Source organism: Anolis carolinensis, chromosome 3 (genome assembly GCF_035594765.1).
Source record: "Anolis carolinensis isolate JA03-04 chromosome 3, rAnoCar3.1.pri, whole genome shotgun sequence".
NCBI classification, from domain to species: domain Eukaryota; kingdom Metazoa; phylum Chordata; class Lepidosauria; order Squamata; family Dactyloidae; genus Anolis; species Anolis carolinensis.
The window spans coordinates 263,338,968-263,355,202 of record NC_085843.1 but is presented as its reverse complement, the minus strand read 5'-3'; the positions used below and the strand labels follow the sequence as shown (position 1 = coordinate 263,355,202).

The 16,235-nt window shown below is 36.9% G+C and overlaps 1 protein-coding gene across 4 annotated transcripts in view; it reads left to right on the top strand.

Annotated features, from left to right (window-relative positions):
* Window positions 1-15,485, top strand: part of ift80 (intraflagellar transport 80) — a 97,793-nt gene extending 82,308 nt beyond the window's left edge. For 3 of the 4 annotated variants that reach the window (XM_062977511.1, XM_062977512.1, XM_062977510.1), the window contains 7 exons: window positions 1,318-1,453; window positions 4,160-4,307; window positions 4,804-4,975; window positions 8,898-8,987; window positions 9,091-9,263; window positions 11,332-11,455; window positions 14,155-15,485. In XM_062977511.1, the coding sequence (XP_062833581.1) occupies window positions 1,318-1,453; window positions 4,160-4,307; window positions 4,804-4,975; window positions 8,898-8,987; window positions 9,091-9,263; window positions 11,332-11,455; window positions 14,155-14,268 (957 nt within the window). In that variant the 3' untranslated portion in view covers window positions 14,269-15,485. The remainder of the gene's footprint in view (window positions 1-1,317; window positions 1,454-4,159; window positions 4,308-4,803; window positions 4,976-8,897; window positions 8,988-9,090; window positions 9,264-11,331; window positions 11,456-14,154) is intronic. The other variant, XR_010005028.1, reaches the window with a different exon arrangement.
* Window positions 15,486-16,235: the final 750 nt, after the last annotated feature.

Genomic DNA, 16,235 nt, shown 5'->3' with positions numbered 1-16,235 from the left:
TGGTTGTGGGTTTCCTGACTTCCCCGAATGCTGTCCCCGGCATTTACTATGAGGAGACAGGTAGTCAATCACCCATCTCCTTGGCGCTCCCCCTTAGCATGCTGTCAGCATGCTTCCGTCACACTGCCAGGACAGAGCCCAACAGAGCCACACCAGAAGTAGCCTTGCGTCATATGATGGGCTTTGGCAGACTCAGTCCCGGTAGTGTGCTGACAGCGTCTTAGGACAGAAGTAAAAACCCATCTGATGAGGTGGCTAATAAGTTGTCACTTTTGTAAACAATTTGTGTGCTCTTAAAGCAAGACTTCAATCATTTATTCCATGTGTTCATCTATGTGTGAAACCTCAAAACACAAGCAAAGGTCTAGTTTCACATATTTATAGTTAAATCAAGAAGTGATCTGGAAACTTTGTTGCTCTGCAAGTAGTGTGAAAGATAAAAGTGAACTATATGAAATCTCCTCTGTATGAATCTTGCCAAGAAAGCCCTAGGATATGGTCACCGTAAACAGGAGTAGACATGAGGGCACACAACAGCAACAACAACAAAACATGTTTATTCAGAAGATCACTGGCTTTCTTTGTAGTGGATTGTAAAAAAAGTTGTATTTTTAATGACATGAAACAAGCATCAGTAACAAAGTATTAATATAACATACAGCAGTTCTTTCCAATTTGAAAGAAGTAGGAAGAGAATTAGGAAATATACATAAGTGCAGTAAGTAAAAATGTGAAACATTTTAATTTAGCCATTATCAGTATCTATATAGCTAAGGTATTACTTAGTTAATAGAAATTTGAAAGTTAACAGATTGTAAATTCACTTAAGGCTACTTCTTGGCAGGCCAGTATAGGTTTAATAAAACAAATGTTTCTGATTTAAAACAGTAGGTTTTTTTGTCTGAGTGTGATATGCCAATGTTTTTTGGGCTGATGTGATTATAGTAGGTAGGAAGTAAGGTTGGAATATCCAGGTTTAAATCCATGTCTTGGATAAAATCCCTGTGTTTCAAGTCTAATCTATCTTTCAGTGATGGCATAAACAAAGCAAAGGTATGTTGTAACCAGTTCTTCATTTAAGGCAGAGGTGTCAAACTTATTCCCTTCAGATGTTTGGGCCTCCAGAAGTCCTAGCCAGCTTGTCCAATGGCCAGAAATTTCAAGAGCTGAAGGCAAAAGCACCTGGAGGGCCACAAATTTGACTACTGGTTTAAGGAATGATAGTAATCAGTGTACAGTATGCTTATCGTCTGTCCTCGCGCATCCATGTATTTGTTTTTATTAAATAGTTTTGTGTCTCACATAATGTTTTTCTAGACAGAAATCATGGAAATTGCCTTAGACCAGAAAGGTCATACAAATGAAAGAAAAATTGCATTTATTGACAAAAACAGGGATCTCTATATAACGTCTGTGAAGAGATTTGGGAAAGAACAAAAAGTTATAAAAATAGGTAAGAATTGGCTTCATGCAACAGATTTATATCCTCTTTTCTCTCTCTTTTTAAAACTAGAAACAGAGAAATAAAATTGTATTCTTGTTTGAAGACTTTGATTTTGTGTTCACACTTAAAAATAAAAGAAACGTTAGAACCTTCATTTTACTTCTGCTTCTAGATAATAACAACAACAACAATAATGGAAATGCAGTACCTGTGAAGTGCAAAAAGGCACTAGTGTGGAAGCAAACATTGACTCAGGCTTGCTGGTTATATGCTTGAGTATATTAGAATCTTAGCATTTACCAAATTATGTCATCTTCTTCTTCTTCTTCTTTTTTTAAATGAGTTTTCTGATGTAATAGTTTGTGATTGTATAACTTGACTTTCTAATTTACACATCTCAAATAAAAAGCAGTATCCAAAGTTGTGTTCTGTGATATTCTCAGATCTCAACTTGCTGTGGGTAGGGTTGCACTCTCCCAAGAGACTAGATACATAGCTTAGGAGTACTTCAACCATTTATCTTACTGGAGATCCAGTTGGATTTTGTGGCACAGGATGCTTGGTGTCAGCCTCTGTGATGTCATCAGCTGCAGCCTGTCATGGATGCCACAACAGTTTGTGCACTGGTCATTTCTTGATTGAACTATTTCAATGCACTTTACATAAAGTGACTACTGGAGATGATGTAGAAGCTACAGCTAGTGTAGAATACAATGGCAAAGTTGCTGACCACAATCTATATATATAAAAGAGTGATGGAATCCTGGCGACCGACAAAACAACAAAACTACAGGCCCCCCAATCTCGAAATTTGACAACACAACCCATCATCCACGCCTCTAGGTTGATACAACAAAAAGAAAAGAAAAATAAAGTCCTAATTAGAGGGACAGGAATAATTGTTTTTATCCCATTGCTGCCAGTTAGAAGGCTAAGCTCCACCCACTTGGTTGAAAATGAATGCAAGCTGGCTCCAAGTATTCAAAAACATTAAAATCAGAATATATAAAAATTACTGTGGTGTAATAAAACAGAACAATACAATCTCTAAAATCAGAACACTAAATAAAGAACAACACTCTGAAAATGGGAATTCCACACAGGAAACAATCAGGGCCAGCTAACACCTCCCAACAAAGTATTCCCATCATCAAAGTCTGGCAAATCCTCTGTTTTCTGAGGGCCACAGACAGTAGAACCACATAAAATATAGCAAACAACACCACTCTGAAAACAGGAAACAATCAGGGCCAGCTAACACCTCCCAACAAAAAATTCACTTAGGGAGGAAACAGCCAGGCTTTAAAGCTGCAAGGCCATTACATGCTAATCATTTCCCCTAATTGCAGCATTCATACTTGCCTCCAGCAGACAAAAAAAAATCAGAAATATTGTATATTCACAACCTTTAGCAAATAATATCCCCTGATGGCGCAGCGTGTTAAAGCGCTGAGCTGCTGAACTTCTGGACCGAAAGGCCGCAGGTTTGAATTGGGGGAGCCCCAGCTTCTGCCAACCCTAAAGTTCAAAAAGATGCAAATGAGAGTAGATGAATAGGTACCGCTCCGGTGGGAAGGTAACAGCACTCCATGCAGTCATCCTACATGACCTTGGAGGTGTCTACGGACAATGCCGGCTCTTCGGCTTAGAAATGGAGATGAGCACCAACCTTCAGAGTCAGACACAACTGGACTTAATGTCAGGGGAAAACCTTTACCCTTTACCTTAACTACCACCAATTTCTCAATACTTTATTTCCCATACCACCATACTTCGCCACAGCAACGCGTGGCCGGGCACAGCTAGTACCATATAAAAGCCACTTAGCTTGAATTACACAGACTATGTATATGCTTCCAGAAGGAATGCAGGGTGCTGGTATGATAGCTGGGATGCCTAATGCCTAAGGGAGTGACGTTCTTTATATGCCTCTAATACAGGCATGTGCAAACTTGGACCCTCCAGGTGTTTTGGACTTCAACTCCCACAGTCATAACAGCTGGGAGTTGAACTCCAAAACACTCGTAGGGACAAAGTTTTCCCATACCTGCTCTAATAGGTCTGTTGGAGAGGTGCTGTTCTCACATCCACTGTGGGGATAAATGAAAGAGACCTTGCTTTGCTGTGGTGTCCCTTTTATGGAGTGCCTTCCTTTAAAGATTCAATCAGCTCTAAACTTGGAGTCATTTTAGCACCAACTTAAAATAAGGATTTTTGTTAAATCTTTAAGGGAAATTTATTTAAGTGAAATTAGTGAAAATCGCTATGCTGAGTTTTGTTGTCAGTGAAATCAGGAGAGCAAATGGCTCAGTATTCACATCAGTCTTTCATGTTACATGATTATACATTCACTTTAAACTGTTTTAACCTTTTAAGCTGTTCTAACCTGGTCAGATATGTTTTTAGCTTGTTGAACTTACTTTGCCTCTTTCAAATTTAAATTACTTTAAGTGTTAAATTGATTTTACTTGTGCATCGCCCAGAAAGATCACAGAGAATAGGAAAAAATGTCATTGCAGGATTGTGTTTTTATTTGTTTAAGTTGTTCAGATCACAAATAATATTTTTTTAGGGAGTAAAACAAACTGTACTTTAAAAAGTATATGTAACTTCCTTATTGACAATGATATTTCATGGTAGAGAACAGTTTGAGATATTTATCCTGCTATGGAATGTGTTTGATCAGACATTTTATTTTGCTTATTTTTTGCGAAGGAACAATGGTGCATACATTGGCATGGAATGACACCTGTAACATACTTTGTGGACTTCAAGATACACGTTTTACAGTTTGGTACTATCCCAATGTAGTATATGTTGATAAGGACCTCTTGCCAAAAACTTTATGTGACAAGGATGCAAGGTATTATACACTTCAGGTTTATTAATTAATAAATGCATTATACTCCTAAAACACATTCCATTGAGTCTCCACAATGTGGAGTATATGTAATTATGTGAGAATATAGGACCACTTTCTTCATTGTGGGGTAAGGATTTAATTTGAGTGAAGTATGCAACTGAAAGTTACCAGCCTTCAGTTGAAACTTTTAAGATATAACTATTATATATAAGATATGTTTTGTCTTGTTATGTTTCTTAATTGCATTAATCTCAGAAGGGTTGTTCTTTTTGAGTGGGGGTACTCATTGGCTAAACTTAGCTGCCACAACTTGGAGGATAAGTGAGACATATAGAGGAGGAATTTGTCCATTTTTCCATTGGTGGTCAGTGAGGAAGTGCAAATAATGCTTTATAAAACATACTTATAGATGGAATTATTTAGCCTTTTGTTTCAGCACAGTTATAATTATACCATCTAATTCTAAATTGTCATTTCTAATAATTATATTCAACAGTGAATTCAGTAAGAATCCCCAAATTGTGAGTTTTGTTGGAAGCCAGGTAACGATCAGGAGAGCTGATGGTTCCCTTATTCACATCAATATTTCACCTTATCCATCTATACTACATGAATATGCAAACAACTCAAAATGGGAAGATGCCATGAGATTGTGTCGCTTTGTAAAGGTATGAATGGAATAATCTTTTATAAATGCCATATATATTTGTTATTCCAGTTCAGAAAGACTGGTCTGGTTCATGTTTTCCACTGGTTTTGTCTCCTTTTTGTGCTCTTTATCTCTAAATAGTTTCTCCAACACAAATGGTTTTTATACTGCATTCTAGCCTGTATGTCCTGAAAGAGGCCTCAAGTTGAAAAAGCACAAGAATTCTCTGTTTCTTTCTGCCCAAAGACCAATGACAGTAATCATTCTAAATATAGTACAAATCAAATCACTCTTTCATCTATATTGATAATATATTACTACTTGCTTATGTACATGTTTTTAAGTCCAAATTACTATGAATTATCACAGGAATTTTTATACTATGATATTACTACTGAGTACATATATTTATAGGATAGAATTCTTCAAAAAGCTTGCTTTGAAAAATGTTAAAAACCCTTTCTGAAAATGTAGTTTAATTTCACTGATTTAGTTGACAAAAGTAGTGCTCTTTGCATTTAATGTTACAGCCATCTTCCCTTCCCACAGTTGGCTTACAAAGTGTTACTTTTTAGATTTTCTTTTTACTCATATATTTTGGACTGGGCAAACACTAGGAAAACTGCCCTCCACATCAAGCTACAGATATTCAGTACCCACTGTGTCTTTAATCACACCAGGCTTTCTGAGTCTGCCAATCCTCATCTCTGACTGAGCCATGGTCCTGACAGTACTGCATGCCTTGGTTTGGGTTTAGCTTTTGCAATCTGTAGCTGCCTGGAAAACAGTGTCTCCTGTTCTGATCAACTGTCCTGATAGACTCCACGTGCACAACTTACAGTACACTCCAGTCTCTGCTTTTCAGTCATAGTCTCAGCTGGAATGTTTTTCTAAAGAAGGAGCCTTAAACAGATTTGTGCAGCTTTGGCTGAGATTTCTAAGTCCTGCACCAGAACAGCAGTTTCTCCATTTCATATAACTCTGACTGTGCATGTACTACTTAGTCTAGGTATGAGTCAAATCTGCCTTAGCCACAAAGAGCATAAAGCATGTCACAGTACAGCAAACTCAGCCATCCATGTAATTTCCCTCTTCCTCTTTCTACCCCTTATAAGATGGAAACCACCCCCATTATTATTGCTCAGTTAATAGATGGACAAATTACAGCTGTTCTTTGCGCCTCCTGAAAAGTGCTGTTTCCATCTTGTTTCTGCCAATAGTAGTATGTTGCAATGAACATACCATACTTAATTTGAGCCTAATGCTATTCTTTTTGGCTAAATTAGATTTGTCAAATTTGAGGTGTGCATTAGATTCAGTGGTGCATTAGAATTGGTCACAGAAACTCACATGCATGAAAAGTCTTGGAGGAACCCAGAACCCCAGAGGCCAGATAGGGAGACCATGGGGGGTGGTGGCAGAAGCAACCTTGAGACTCTAGTTCCCAGAGGAGGTGGAGGAGGAGAGCCTCACTGGTAACCAGTCATTTCTGCTACCTTGTAATGACTTCTGCCTCTCAGGAGACCCCCAGGGTTTCTCGCCCCCCCCCCGCCCCCCCCCCCCCCAGAACTCAGTTCCATGCAGTTAAAAATTGGCTTCATTCATGACGCTTCAAAACCTTCCCTTTGGTTTTGAAGGCTTTGTGAATGAGAACAGTTGGGAATCATGTGAGGCCTGAAGGAGGGGCGTAGCTTTCCAAATAACCTCATTCATGCTGCCTGCTCCCCAGACATGTTATGCCTGTACTGTTGGGTGCATGACTTTTGAGCATGATTCAATTTTTTGTAATGCACATCTTCAAAATTGAAGTATGCATTGCATTCGATGACACAGTATATGGGTTACTTAATTACTTAGGCATCCCTTGTAGCCCAAGAATGATGGCCCTCCAAGTACACTGTCTTGGCGGTGGATGTGTAGGTGGCTGTGGAGACCTATTCTTGACCCGCATGTTCTTCCACAGTGAAGACGTCAGTTTCCAGACAGAAGGCGGTCCCAGTCAGGGTTGGCTTGATGCGCCTTCCTCTTGGCACATTGCCCCCTTAAGACCTCCATTCGTGCCTCTTCAAATTCCATAGCACTGCTGGTCACAGCTGACTTCCAGTTAGAGCGCTTAAGGGCCAGGGGTTCCCAGTTCTCGCTGTCTATGCCACAGTTTTAAAGGTTAGCTTTAAGCTCATCTTTAAATCTCTTTTCCTGCCCACAAACATTACATTTCCTGTTCTTGAGATGGGAGTATAGTAACTGCTTTGGGAAGCGGTGATCAGGCATTCAGACAGTGTGGCCAGTCCAGCAGAGTTGATTGCGTAGGAGCATTGCTTCAGTGCTGGTGGACTTTGCTTCTTCCAGCATGCTGACATTTGTCCGCCTGTTTTCCCAAGAGATTTGCAGGATTTTTCGGATGCAACGCTGATGGAATCTTTCCAGGAGTTGAGTGTGATGTCTGCAGACAGTCCATGTTTTGCAGGCGTATAGCAGGGTTAGGAGGACAATAGCTTTATAAACAAGCATCTTGGTATCCCTGCGGATGTCCTGATCCTCAAATACACACTGCTTCATTCTGAGAAATGCTAATATGAGTAATTTCATAATGCACAACTTGCAAAATGTGGCTCAAGAAAAGCAAGTATGTTTCCCTCCTTCACCTGACTCAGTTATCAATCCAGTCCTCTGCACCTTTTAAAACTAGGTGGGTGCACCAGAATAAGGAGATATGACCATTGCCAGAGATTAGACCATTCACTTGCAACAGATTTAAAATAAAGTTGATGGTGGCAAGAAATCTTATTGGATGCTTCAGCCTTCCCACTCCATTTCAGAGGACTTGTACATTATTGTACCTGCCATAAACCTCAAACTCTTAAATTGTGATGGTGCCACTGAAGTAAATAGAAATATTATCTGTTAAATGGTTTATCTAATTTTGGTTCATTCAGCCTGCCATACTATAAATCTATAGATTTATAGATTTTCTTTACAGTAGACAAGTCAATGAAGTTAATAAAGAGTTATTTTTCTTCTTTATATATTCAAAGTTAAATATGCTACCCTTTTCAGCTATAGAGGAAAGAGGAAACTTGCAGAGAAACAGGTTCCATTTTAATTAGCTAATTTTAGTAGGTGCAATTTGATAATTATATAGGTCTTTGTACAATTGCGATGTACAAAGATGATCTTGGCCAGTAGGTGTTTATTTTTTATCTGTTACTCAAACCTTCTATGTTAAACTCCTTTGATCCACAGGTAGTTAAAATCTAAGTATCTTTATTCTAAAATTTGCCACAGGTTTGCCTTTAGAGAATAGAAATATGCTTCCAGATTAAATGCTGACCAATGTTCATATAGTGATTCTGCTATTAACATAATGTAAATCAGTTGAGAACAATTAATTAATGTTGCCACCATGGCTGTTCCAAAGCTTTTAAGTCTTGATAAACTCAGTGAGAGTGTACTCATTCATGGAAATCAATACTTTTCCTCCATTGTGGTCTTAATGTGGAAGTAAACACATGTTAGCAATGGTTAACAACTTTAAACACCCAAGTAATTTTCAAAAGCAGGTTGTAATGAAGTGAAAAGTTGTGTGTCTTTTCTTCTAATAGAAAAAAACATTACTACTTAGGCCCAAGTTCTTGAACATTAATGTTCCATTACTTGTATAGAATCATAGAATCATAGAATAGTAGAGTTGGAAGAGACCTCATGGGCCATCCAGTCCAACCCCCTGCTAAGAAGCAGGAAATCGCATTCAATCAGGTTAGCAATTAATAATTAGGGGAGAAGTTGTAGATGGCAATAATAACATTTCAGGAACCTTAGCTGTGGTCTCATTTCTTCAGTTGTGGTGGAGGTTCTACATGTCTTTATTGGATGAAGAGAAATGTTTGTATTACATAGGATGAGAAGTTATTTTGAGCTTAATATATTCTTTTCATTTTAAGGATCAAACATTATGGGCATGTTTAGCTGCTATGGCAGTATCTAATAAGGATATGAATACAGCAGAAGTAGCCTACGCAGCAGTTGGAGAAGTAAGTAGATCAGGCTTAATCATTTGAATTGTCTTAACTTTAGAAATATAAATGTAATTATAAACATTGCAAATATCATATTCTTTTTTTTAAACAACAACAGATAGACAAAGTTCAGTATATCAGTTCTATCAAAGATCTTCCATCCAAAGAATCAAGATTAGCTCATATCCTGCTTTTCAGTGGCAATATACAAGATGCTGAAACACTACTTCTTCAAGCGGGCCTTATTTACCAAGCTATTCAAGTCAATATTAACCTTTACAACTGGGAAAGGTAATATATTTCTTCAGTTATGTCACTATTGTAATAGTAGATTTTTCCCAATATTTTTTTCACTTATACTTGGCTGACTTTTAATTAATTTAATAGGAGCCCCCCAGTGGCACAATGGGTTAAACCCTTGTGCTGGCAGGACTGCTGACCTGAAGGTTGGGTTGCTGACCTGAAGGTTGCTGGTTCGAATCCGGGGAGAGCTCCCCTGTCAGCTCCAGCTCCCCATGCGGGGACATGAGAGAAGCCTCCCACAAGGATGGTAAAAACATCAAAACATCTGGACATCCCCTGGGCAACGTCCTTGCTGACGGCTGATTCTCTTAACACCAGTTTCTCAAGTCGCTCCTCACATGAAAAAAAACCTAAGTTTTAATTTCACCTACATTTTTGTACATGTATATTTAATTCCTTCCATTTTGCTAAGATCTAACACTTTCATTCAGAATGAATGTTGAATTAATAAGAGAACCAGATTTTGTGGGTTCCTTTTTCTAGAATGAGTCCCTTAAGGTAGAGCTAGAGTATCTCAGATGTTGGTATTAAGAGCTGCATTTTAATAATATTTTATCTTCCTGGCAATTTAAATGTTTATTTATTTATTGATGATTCTACCTCTGACCAGGACTGAGGGGGCTTTTCTAACTTTTTAATGGTTTATTTTATATTTATGTTTAACTGCTGTTGTAAATCGCCTTGAGTCTTTGGAGAAAGACAATATAGAAATTTCCCAAATAAATAAATATAATGAATTATCTGTGTAATTTGACCAGTTTGATTTTTGTATGGGGAACTGTTTAAGAAAGAGAAATCCAAAGTTCTAATGAATGTAGCATATGGAATTTTATGCATTTTTAAAAAATCATCAATATATTACATATAATATCAGTGCACCTCTTTAGATCTGTATAGATTCCTGGCTCACACATCTCATTTATAACACTGGCAAGGAGTTGTATGGGGAAATTAGATGTTGCAGCTCTATGCTTCTCTTCCTTCAACCTTCTAATCAGAGAAATGGTGCTGAATTTGGAACCATTACTTGGACACAAAATGTTTCTGATAAATTTCACCTCAGATGTGAACTGAAAAATCTTTGGTTCCAACATTACCTCCTCCATAAATACACTAGACAACTTTAAGTAAGCTGCACTTCTCTTAGGTTTCAGTTAGAGTTACTCTGTCCCAGTCTACAAGATGAAAGCAGTATGTCAGCCCATCTTACAGGGATCTGTGTGTATGTGAAGAACCACCAGTGTACATGAAGATTTAAAACATTTGCAAGTTCTATTTATTTATTGAATGAATGAATGCGTCACAAGGTGTATCTCATTTATGCGCCAACCAGGGCTGTAACTGTTTCACTTTAACAAGGTTCCTGTATCATGTGCCTCATTTTAAAATACTGTTGGCTATATTTTCACATCTTCAGAATATTATTGTAGTGCTGAATAAATTGTTACACTAACATTGTGAAGCTATAATTGTGTGTGAGACCCACATTTGAAAAAGTGAATTGCCAAGTTTCTGGTTTAATGTTTCCTAGCTAGAGTGTCCTCCATGATGGGCTCATGCGCACATTCAATTTTAACATTTAGAGCACTCCCCAACACTCAGCCTCTGTTCATGTGAATTCCTTAATACCATTAGAGACGTTGGATCAGTGGACATTAGTGAACTGAGATTGGATCCTGGTGTCACTTTTTTTTTCCTAATACTGTTCCTGAGGCCACGATAGAGCATTGCTATAGAACATTTTATAGATTCTCTTCATCAACATAAAACATTTGTTTGCTTTAAATTATAATAAACAAAATATATTCAGTGGGGAAATACACATTACAATGTTAATGTACAGTACAGAAACGTAACTGCTTCTTATAACATAGTTCATAAAATTTGTCCAGGCCATCATTGCCAGCGCTAATGGTAGGTTACTTTTTGCTCTGTGTCAGCAAAACTTTCCACCAGTGCAGTCACTGTACAGCATGTATTTTTATGAAACCAAAGCATTTGTAATTAGGCCAGTTTCTGAGTTCAGCCTGATGAGCTCATTATTGTTTTCTTCTAGGGCACTAGAACTTGCTGTGAAACACAAGACACACGTTGACACAGTTCTGGCTTACCGACAAAAGTTCTTGGATGACTTTGGCAAAAAAGAAACGAATCAGCGATTTTTGCAGTATGCAGAAGGGGCAAGTATTCTCTGGAAGCTGAGTTACACTTTTTCAGAAACTTAGCTCGATAGTCTGTAGTTTGAGCCTGAAGTTTGATGTGTGCGTAGTAACACTTTGAGCCCTCCCCACAATTTTTTCCACAGTATGAAATACAATTTACAGCTTTTTATCATTATTTTTCAAAGTTCTTGTTCGGAGGCTTACTTTTTAATGTATTTGGAGCAGGACCAAAGTGTATGGGGGAATATCCCCTGCCAATTCTGAAAAGTGCACCATGTAAATATAATACAGCTGAGTAATATAGATGTAAAATTAATGTTAGACGAAAGATAGAAACTCTAAGGTGATATTTTTCTAATGCTGAAGCTTTTAGGTTTGTGGTTCACCAGTGCATGCTAATGCAAGAAAAGATTCTCTCCTAACCAATGCTAGTGTTGATTTCCTGTGGGATTCGTACAATGGCTACAGTTCTGCTTAGCTTAGCACAGCCTTTAATAAGGTATAGTGAATATTACCTGAAAGTTATATATATAGCTTTTGGCATCTACATCATAACCTTCATCTTATGGAAAAGAGGGATAGAGGCTTAGAAAAGCAGCATGCTTGGCTAGCAATATCTGGCGCATTTTGATTATACTGTAAGCATTCTCCATGCCAGTCTTCTGAAACAACATAAAATAGCTGTGGTAAAAGGGCCTCAGTTGGCTTTAAAAGCAAAACTGTTGTACCATCTTTGATTGAAGTAGACAGGCATTACTACACAAGAAGTAAAGAAAGTACAGGCTGGAATTCAAAGAGTTATTTAGGCTTATGCATGGGACAAATTGCATTTTTTCTGTTTTGTTTGCACAGATGACTTCTTTGATATGTCACTTCTTTTTAAAACATCCCCAGTTTCCATAATGAATTCCGCAATGATGCTGGACTTGCTGTTTACGCAACCATAAAACCTTCTTAGGCCCAGAGAACTAGTTCCATGGTTCTTTGGATTCCAGCCATTTATTAATTGTAATAAAATTAATAAATCTGTCGATTGGTAATATGTATGCGGAATCATTTATTCTGTAACAGTCAAGTATAATTGGAGGTTCGGAATTGTGCAGCATAAGCTACATTATTCCTGCAGTGAGGGTTTATTTTGTCAGCTCTTAGTCCACTAACTTATTTGCTGTATAAAAATAATACAAATAAAATAGAAATATATCCTCAACATTCCTAATTTTTTTAGGGAAACAAACACACATGAAATATAATTGAAATGTATCCCTCCAACCCACGTTTGAATTCCATAGACTTGATTATATGTTTTAGTGTACCGATATATTTAAAATGCTGAAAACTTGAAATTACACATTTTTCTCTAGGAAAATACAGCAATCACAACTGTCCTATTGTTAGAACAAATTCAGTAAATGAGATTACAAATGGTTAAAATTACCCATACTTCATATTCCCTTAAGACACCCATCAATGTATACAGAATAAAGTGTTCATATCAGTTAAAAAGTGACATGTGATATTTTTATTTAACATGCAGTGCAGTCTTACACATTTTGTTCAGCTGTAATTTCCACTGTATTCATTGGATTTCGCTCCCAAGTACATTTGTGTAGGAGTGCACCCATATATAGCTTGTAATAAGTAATATTCAATTGAATATTCTCTTGAAGGGACCATTTAACATCCAAGGGCAGTAAAAGCATAATATATTTGGCCTTGAAATGTACTACAAAATAAAACTATAGCTCAGAATCTGCTTGTAATATGCACTCAGCTAGAATTATTTAAAATGTTTAAAAACATGTTTAAATGGAAATAATGCAGTCAGTGTTTTCTAAGTGTTCTGGATATGCAAAATTTCCTGCCCTAGAAGATTGCTTTACATATGCAGTTGACAACCATAAGAAACAGTGATGCATGTAAAAATATGCAATCAGTCATATAAATTACTTCTGATGGAGCTTTCTTCCTTCCTATCTTCTTTTCAAATAATCACAGTTTTTTCAGTGGAGTCAATGCACATCTGCAGTTGCCAGTTGACAGCTGTATAGATATCAAATAATGCATAAATAATGTATGAACAGTTCCAAATGCATCGCAAGTAACTGTCTATAGATTTTATATATATCTTTTTCCTTCCCTTCTAAATTCTAGTTCCAGTGGGGGGGAAAATCTCAAAACCATAAAAAGGTTAAAAAGTCATAACTACAGTGCAACATGTAATTTGAGCTAATTGTGTATGTTTGGCTGAAAAGACTCAGTAATATTAGTTTCAGTATTTTAATCCTTTGGGCTAGAATCCAAACTGTCACTTGAAGAGCTCTTCACAATGGCTGGTTTTTCCAACACCTCTTTTCCTCTTTTGTGCCCCTCGCCATCATCTCAAAAGTTAGAAGACCCTGTAGAGTCATATCCTGTGAGGTGCAAGGGCTTGCCTCCAGGAAAGAAAACTGGCAAAACCTCATATGCATGCAGAAGCATTTTGTGCACCCGTATGGGCTTGTCTGTATCCCTGCCATCATTTTTTAACTTCACTAACAGATTGGAGAAAGCTTCCCGCCACAAAAGGCTAAAAATATTATGCAGAATGTTATGAAGAAATGTGTAGCAGATGTAACATATAAAAACTTGCCAGGTTAATTTATATGCATCTACTATAATTATGATTAATGGATACTCCTCTCCCCCTTCCCCCTCCTGTTTCCCCGATGCTGCAGCTTGAAGTCGACTGGGATAAAATCAAAGCCAAAATAGAGTTGGAAATTGCAAAAGAGAGGGAACGAGCTGCAGCTACTCCAGCAGTCAGAACAAGCGTAACCATACAACGCTAAGTGCCATGCTGATTATATTAACTAGTGGTTTTATCACTCTGCTACTTCAGCAAACTGGTAAGATTTAGTATATCCGTCTGGGTATTGTGAGATGGACAGTAACACTTGACTCTGGACTCCAAAGCTTCTCTAGGGCTTGTTTATTACTGACAAAAAGGAATGTATATCTGTGTGATCTTGTTATGAGCTACAACACTATTTTGATTATAGTGCTCATATGCTCATATGAGAGGTTTAAAGTTCTTAAACTTATTTGAAGCAGATATTACTAAGGCCAGTTCCTCTGGAGAATGTTGTCTTTCTTGGGGGCACATGGAATCTATCAACATAAATAAAGTGTCAACTATTTAGATTCCCAATAGACAAGTAAGCAATTTCTTTTAAAAGCAGACCACTGTGTGTAATATAAGGAAGGGTTTCTTTGTATATAGTTATATGGATCTGAAATGCAAGCACAGTCTTAGAACTGAGGTAACATTTTACCATATGTACAGGCTGCAGTTGTGAAACTGCTTAATAAAAATATATTGTCAAAGAATTTAATAGAAATTCTTATTCCATTTAAAAATACTTTTCAGAGTGCAGCTTTAACTTTAACAATAATAAACTTTGCCATTTTTTCAGCTGTTATGAAACAAAATGTTGACATTGGCAGCATACAAAATAGGTGAAGTAATGGGTAATTTTGATTGTACTAACTTCTGTTGACACAGAAATATACTTTAGCTGTGCTATAAGTGTTTATATATTTATATATCAACATAAGTTAACTAAACCAGATATACTGCTTTTTAAAACTGTTTTTCTCAGAGATCAACATTGAATCTATCTAAGAATCTGTTGTATACTATCTAGTTTTAAATAACTACCAGATTTCCTAAAAATATTTGCTGTTTGACAAGAATTCTTTCTAGAGAAGATTAGCATATCCTGCTACTTAAAAATATTTTCTTATGACTGCTGATTTCCTTGGTGCAGCCTGATTGTGTGATCAAAGCATCCTCCATTGTTATTTGTTTCAAGAATATAACATGAATAAACATGGTTGATGAACAAACAAAAGAAATCATATGGTGATACTAGTAGTAAAATAGTGTTATCCAATATACAATATGTATATTTTAATATAAACTATTATAGAATCAGAAAATATTTTTGTCTGGTATATGCATGATGCAAAATGTATGCCTTTATGAATAAATATTTTAAATATTTTACTTTGTGTTTTAATTTTTTAAACAAATTTTAATGAAGTCATTCTCCTTAAGAATGTATGATTCCTTAATATATTTCAAACCCTCAGCAGGCTTTGTTCCTTTAGCCAAGAAAGCATCCTCACACATGACAGATAGTGATTGTGTCTATATAAGAAACCAAAAAGCCAAATATTTGCCATAATGGACCTTATTATGGATGAGATCTGAGACTTCATCTTGGTTCTCACTGCAGCCGTGGGACATTCAGAAATATTAGCCCATTTGATTCTATAGTTCTGCCTTCTGCTCCCGTTTATTTTTATATAGGTCTTGAAATAAATTGAATAATGTAGAAACCTCAGTCATCCCTTGTATTTCATAGTACAAATAGAATGTGTAAACCTAATATAGATAGAAAGCTAGGGAGAAAATGTAAACAGTAGATGGCTGTTTCAGTTATCAGTATTAGAATTCAATTTTAAAACATATTGGAAGGCTACATGTTAAACAGTACTAACAGAAGAGTCTAAATACAGAGTGTTCCAGAAAGATGGTCCCAATTTGAAATCACTATATCTCTGCAACAATGAACTGCTCATGAATGAAACTCTTACCTCTTGAAAGGAGTGGGGCGTAATTACTTCTACACAAACAGCCTCTAGCCTCAATCATTTGCAAGATGAAATCCCACAACTTAAGAGCGCTGACTGTGCATCTGCTGAAGGTCTTGGCTAACTGATTTGTCAACATCTGTGGAAATAGACTAGTCTT